The sequence below is a fragment of the Oryx dammah genome, unplaced genomic scaffold (genome assembly GCF_014754425.2).
Source record: "Oryx dammah isolate SB20612 unplaced genomic scaffold, SCBI_Odam_1.1 HiC_scaffold_26, whole genome shotgun sequence".
NCBI lineage: Eukaryota > Metazoa > Chordata > Mammalia > Artiodactyla > Bovidae > Oryx > Oryx dammah.
Genome location: NW_024070210.1, coordinates 36,208,377 through 36,215,545, shown reverse-complemented (window position 1 = coordinate 36,215,545; position 7,169 = coordinate 36,208,377). Strand labels below are relative to the sequence as shown.

The 7,169-nt window shown below is 39.0% G+C and overlaps 1 protein-coding gene across 1 annotated transcript; it reads left to right on the top strand.

Annotated features, from left to right (window-relative positions):
• Window positions 1-3,115: 3,115 nt before the first annotated feature.
• On the top strand, window positions 3,116-3,280 carry LOC120853632 (small integral membrane protein 27-like). The gene is given in 1 exon segment (XM_040227597.1): window positions 3,116-3,280. A coding segment is annotated over 1 exon segment (165 nt).
• Window positions 3,281-7,169: the final 3,889 nt, after the last annotated feature.

The window sequence follows — 7,169 nt, the reverse complement described above, 5'->3', positions numbered from 1 at the left end:
TTAAGAATAAATATGGGCTTTTCTGGTGGCTCAGATGGTAAAGAATCTGCCTGCAGTGTGGGAGACCCAGGTTCAGTCCCTGGGTGAGGAAGATCCCCTGGAGAAGGGAATACCCATTCCAGTATTCTTCCCTGGAGAATTCCTTAGACAGAGGAAGCCTGGAAGGCTACAGTCCATGGAGTTTCAAAGACTTGGACACAATTGAGAGACTTTGACAAGAATAAAAATGCAACTGAACTTCTTAAAAAATAAACAAACAAAACAGGTCTAGACCTAGGGTTGGAGCAGCTAGAAGCTTCTGAGGTAACTACTTACTTGTGTCTGAGACTCCCCTACCCATGGTTTAGGAGACAATAACCTGAGACACACAAAGGCTTGCAAGTACCTACAAGTCTAACTTTCTTTTTCAGCTGAAAGAATGGATAATACAGAATTAGGTAATGAACACCTGTTTCCTCTATTTGGCTTTCTTTGGATTAAGATACTTACTGTATTTTCTAATTGTTCTTCTCTCATTCAAGAGATGCCTCCCCTTGTGAGGCAGAGCAGGAAAGAGTCCTTTTTTATCTTTACTACTGAGGCTTGGTGACCCAGTGTGCTTGCTGCAACTGGAGATTACTTTTCCTATGAGCTCTTCATGTTGGTTAATTTCACCAACATGAAGATTCATCAGATCACGAAGACTCTGAGGAGGTATTCAGATTGTTCTGGAATTCTTCATGTGTCACTATGGGGGACTCTCAGACCAAATGTTTTATTACACATACACAACATTTAAGGTTTGTTGTTCAGTTGCTCAGTGGTGTCCAACTTTTTGTGACCCCACAGACTGCACAAAGCCAGGCTTCCCTGTCTTTCACCATCTCCTATAGCTTGTTCAAACTGATGTCCATTGCGTCAGTGATACCATCCAACCATCTCATCCTCTGTTGACCCCTTCTCCTCCTGCCCTCAATTTTTCTCAGCATAAGGGTCTTTTCCAACGAGTCAGATCTTCACATCAAGTTCAACTTCAGCATCAGTCCTTCCAATGAATATTCAGGGTTTGTTTCCTTTAGGATTGACTGGTTGGATCTCCTTGCATTCCAAGGGATTCTCAAGAGTCTCCTCCAACACCACAGTACAAAAGCATCAATTCTTCAGTGCTCAGCCTTCTTTATGGTCCAACTCTCACATCCATACATGGCTACTGGAAAAACCATAGTTTTGACTACACAAACCTTTGTCAGCAAAGTAATGTCTCTGTTTTTTAAGGTTAAATGCATATTAAAACAGTTTACGAGAATATGCATGTGTGTGGGCATGCATGCTAAGTTGTTTCACTTAGTGCTAACTTGTGTCTGACTTTTTGTGACCCAGTGAGCTGTAGTCCACCAGAGTCATCTGTCCATGGGGTTCTTCAGGTGAAAATACTGGAACTGGTTGCCATGCCCTCCTCCAGGGTATCTTCCTAACCTAGGGGTCAAACTCCCATCTTTTATGTCTCCTGCATTGGCAGGCAGGTTCTTTACCACTAGCGCCAACTGGGGACTCTGTTGTTTGTATTCCCCTAATATCAGATTGTAAAGTATTAAATATAGAGGGGATATGCTGTTAGAATGATTACTGTGGCTTTTTGTAGTGTGGTTGTTAAGGGAAGTGGAAAGATAAGAAAATATATTTTATCTTAACTAAGCATTCAAATTAGCAATATTTTCATCTAATTTACATATTCAAACTAATGTTAATGCATAAAATATTTTTATATACTTTATTATCTGCTATCAAATTTCAATTTTCCCTGAAAATTCAGATTTTTCAAGAAAAAGTTAATTTCAGATGATGTTATGGAAGGATTCATAAGAGTTTCTTGCCCAAGGTTATATACAGTCAATTAATGTCCCTAGGTCTTGGATTCCTCATCAATAAATATTGAACCAGGCAGTTTCTAAATAACTTTCTCACCCCAAATGCCATGATTCTACATATTTGGAATGAAATAATTCATTGCTCTACAGGTCATATATCTCTCTGAGGAACACAAGGAGTTAAGAACAACAACAACAAAAAAAAAACTCAAGGTATAAATATGAATTGCTTTGTGAATTGCCAATAATCCATTTACTTGCAAATATTCCACAAATTAGTTTTTTGGTGTAGTTATTTCTATAAGAGCTTCAGTGTAAGAGGGAATCTCTATCTGTATGTATTTAGCATGGCAGAGTTGGGAGGAAGCTTCCATAAATTTTCTTCAACACTGAAAAAAGTAAGGATAACAAGTTTGAAAGGTTGGAGAAACTTGGACTTTGAATTACGGATAGAGAAACTGCAATTTAGTCAAGTATGAGGTTATGTCTAGTGTTGTCTGCTTATTTTCTTTTGCTGCTTTAATGTAATACAGTTGTATTTAGTGCTGAATTAATGAAACTGCTCATTGATTGCCTTCCTCTCCATGATACAAATGAATTGTGAACATTACATCTAGTTTTGACCCAGTCTGACAATTTTAGAAAAAAGGTAACACGATCCAGTAAAAGAACAACAGATGAAACCAGGGAGTTCTGAATGACAGGCTTGTTTCTGTGACTTTGAACAAGTGGATTAACCTTCTAGGTTTCAGCTTTTTCTTTCATAAAATGAAAATACTGAATTGCACTCCAGGGTTCTTGCCTGGAGAATCCCAGGGACGGCGGAGCCTGGTGGGCTGCCGTCTATGGGGTCGCACAGAGTCGGACACGACTGAAGCGACTTAGCAGCAGCAGCAGCTTCCTCTTTAAATATTCTATAGTTCTATGGTTCTATGAATGATCTGGCCAACAGTTCTCCTCACAGCCTATTAAGATTCGAATTCACCCCTGATTCTAACAGGATTGATTTACTATTGAAATTTCTTGCTTTCACCTTAATAATGACAATAATAACAAAAGCATCATTTCCTATCTTTTCTTTTCTGGTTTTTGAATGTCCCATTCTCTAAGCACGAGTGAAATTCCAAATTGTGAAGTCTCATAAATAGAAAGGATGGAAAATTAGAAAAAGAAAAGCTCAAAAGAGATTTTTTTTTTAAACCACTCCAGAGATTACTCTAGAGCCTGCATCTTATGCCCATGCTTTGAACTTTTGTCATCTTCTTACTATGAAGCCAGTGAGTTGCCACACACTGGACCAGATTTATTCAGTTTTGTATTCTGTCATATTGCTGTCCTGGGGATACATCATCTATGCATCAATTGTAGCTGTATGATGACAGCTAAGGAAGGAATACCCAAGCAAAATCTTCAGGATGAGTGAAGATTTCTAATTCTTCTGGATTTGATTCCATGCAAATACAATTGATTACCTCATGCTAATCTGACATGAGTGTCAATTTAAAGTCCTTAATACAAAGTTTCTGAATTAAAAAAAGATTTTCACACCCATGGATAAGGAAGGGGAATAAGCATATTAATAAAGATTCTTTACTGCAGGTGGCATTAATCTAACTCAAAAAAATGTAAGCAAATTAAGGGAATTTCTTAACTCTCATAATTAGGAGATTTATCTGACCTCAGGTACACCCAGTTCAAGGATCATAAATGACAATATCAGGCCCTTACACTCTAATTCTTCAACAGGTCCTCTCCACCAACAGAATGACAGCTGGAAGCTGAAGACGCCAATTCTATATAAGCTTAATAACCCCCACAGAGAGGAAATACATTTTGTTTTGTTTTCCCAAATAACTCCAGGAAAAAGTCCCAAGAAAGAATGATTTACTGATCTGAGTTGATCATATACAGTTCCTGTACCAATTAAGGTAGTTTATGGGATGGGTTATCTGATTTACTGGGATAACCTAGGTGATGCTGCCTCTTCTGGGAAGCCTATAGTCGGGCCTATGACACTCATATGGAATGGGTTGCTCTTAGGAAAGAAGGGTTTTGTATTCTGAAAAAGTGGGGCCTCCTTTATTAGGATTCTGAAATGGTTTTTAGAAAGAGAAAGATGATTGTGAGCTGTGCAGATGTCCTACAAGATGCCTATGGCTCAAATCTTTCCCACAGAGCATGAGAAAATTACGTGCAGAGAAAAACACATGCACAAAAAAAGCTAATTTAAGTTTTATAACTCAATTCAATAATGCCACAAAGGGAGTAAGTATAGATCTTAGAGTCCAAAATATCTGTGTTCTAACTCCAACAAGTTTACTAGCTGCATGGCTTGGACAAATTCTTTCACCGTTCTGCTCAACTTCCTTTTCTTTCTGTGAAATTGTGATAATAATGCATATTGCATAGCACAATGTACACAGAGTGATGAAGTACTACTACTTCTGAGGCACTTAAACATTAATGAGTATTTACGAGTGCTTCCTCTATAATAGGCAAATGTCCAAAAGGATGCACAGCCACAAAAAGGGAAAGGTGAAGAAGCAAAGAATGTACTTGGCCTGGTGGACATGACCATTATATAATAGCACTAGGCAATGACAAGAGCAGGTACCAGTTGTTGTGCATAATGGGATGGGAAATTTTCTTAATGCTTCACATATATATCTATATACATTAGCTGAGTACTATTATTGTCCACTTTAGAGGCACAGAGAGTTTATGTAACATGTCCGAGGTCACACAGCTAGTAAGTTGTAGAAGCAGGACTTGAGCCTAGACAGACTGGCTCCAGAGCTTACATCTTAAACACTACTCTGTACTGCCCTTAGGCCAACTGTATCAGAGCATATCTTGCCACATGTGTTCCTAAAGCAGAGAGGTGTCTGTGGACATACTGCCACAGGGAGAATACAGTATGGTTTCAAACCTTCACACTTGCTAGAATCCCCCTGGTTTACTCCACATGCCCCCTTTCCTGAGGTTACCTCACCAGAATTAATGGATTGTTATTCTTGATCGGTTGTAAACTGTGAGATAGTTTGCCTACCACGCTTAGTTTAAGATTTGGAAGGTTTACTTGCAAAAGCTCTTAAAGCACCCATGGATAAACAAGAGTGAAAAATTAAACCAAGGATAGACATTTTTGTTTGCACTTTTTTCAAAACTATCCAAACAACTGGATTCAAAAAATTTCCCTGGCACCACAGGCAAATGCTTTTTCTTCAGGCATGAAATGGGCCATTGAAGATGCAGGCACATTGCTGTAGTAACTGAGGAAACTTATAAACAATATATAACTTCATATTTCTGCCACCTTTACTTTAAAAGAGTCCTAAAGACCAAGACTCTGATAAATGGTAGTGAAGCCTGATGACTTCTAAGAGAATTAAACAGGATACATGTGGCAGAAGCCATTGGTTGGTTAGCCCATCTCCTGTTCTCAAATCTACCTTACTTGGCATGTTGCATTATAGAGACTAGAAAAGCCATATATTTGCTTTCCTGCTCTCCTGAAGCTAGGGTCCGCCACTGAGGCAGTTTCAGCCCCAGTGAGGTATAAGTAAGAGTCTCCAGGAGTTCTGGCAAATCCTTGCTTTCCTGATATAAAGGAGAATTGACACTGTCACACTCTTCCTGTTTTGGATATAGACTCATATCTAGAGCTATGGCAACCATCTTGCAAAGCACAAGAGAATGGCCAACAAAATTGGAGAAACGCTGGCTTTGTATTTTTCACACTGTTACCAGTCACCAACAGCTGTTTACCTCCAGAATGCTTGTTATATGAGTAAAATAGTTTGTCACTTTGGTTAGGTTTTCTCTTGATGCTGAAAGCATTCCTGTTGATATAATGGGATTGCAGATATATTAGCCCATCTATTTGTCACCTTTTAATTCTACACCAATTTGTCTATCTCTCAAAAATCCCCAGAAGTTGGGTTAAAGAAGCATTACTTAATCAAGTCACTGATATGACTTATAGGGCACAGAATAATCAAAACAAATCCTCTTTCTGGTTTATCCCCTAATCATACTAACTATTTTAATGTAACTCCAATATTACATCATTAATAGTATAAGGAAGGGTGCATTAATAGTATAATAGTACAATTAATAGTATAAGGTCTAGCACATTATTAACCAAACTTACTGTTAGTCAGTCCAATAAAAACCATCCTTTACTTTAGGCTCAAGTTCAACTTTATAGAGTTCATAGTTGAGAGAAATGATTGTAGTTATTTGTTCTACATCACCCTTCTGCAGCTCTCAGATAAGGCCTACCAAACATGCCCTAAAGGTCATCCGTCTGGCCCTCCCTGTAACGTGCACCAGGAAATCTAACTCACTCTCTTTGGACACTCTCCTCTCTTCCCTGATACCTAGAGAAGAGGAGAGCAACTCACAGAGGAAAATGATCCTCATTAGTTAATACCACTGAGTACATAATAGGCATTCAACTTTATATTAATTAAGTGAATAAATTAAAAAACATTATCTACTAGACTGTAGGGACTTTCAGAGAGGCTTTCTGGGGCATATGGTCTGTCTTAGTTTGGGCAGATATAACAAAATACCATAAACTGGGGAGCTTATAAACAATAGAAATTTATTTTTTCCAATTCTGGAAATGAGGAAGTCCAAGATGATGGCACTGGCAGATCTGGTGTCTGGTGCAAGTCCGCCTCTTCACTGATGGCTGTCTTCTCATGGCAGATAGGACAAGTGATCTTTCTGGGGCCTCTTTTTAAGGGCACTAATCCTGTTCATGCAGGCTCTGCCTATGACCTGATCACCTCCCAAAGGTACCTGCTGATACCATGACATTGAGGGTTAAGATTTCAATATATGAATTTTGCCGTGCATGCTCAGTTGTATCTGACTCTGTGACCTCATGGACTGTAGCCTACCAGGCTTCTCTGTCCATGGAATTCTCCAGGTGAGAATACTGAAGTGTGTTGCCATTTCCTACTCCAGGAGATCTTCCCGACCTAGGGATTGAACCTGAGTCTCCTGCATTGCAGGCAGATACTTTACCACTGAGCCAGCAGGGAAACCCATAATATGAATTTTGAGGGGACACAAACATTCAGTCCAAGTATGGTCTAAATAGTCTTAAACACCGCTGTAAGATTTAGCCAAGTGGAGAGGCGATAGGGAGAGCAAGCCAGAAAAAATAGACAGTACAAAACAAAGTGTTTTACATGAATACAAGAGTGGTGTATGGGAGAGAATTGGAAATAATTTCATACTGTGGGAGTGAAGTGTGAAGCAGAGAAGTTGGCAGGGATCTAATCAGGATGGCTCCTGGAAAATGGAAAA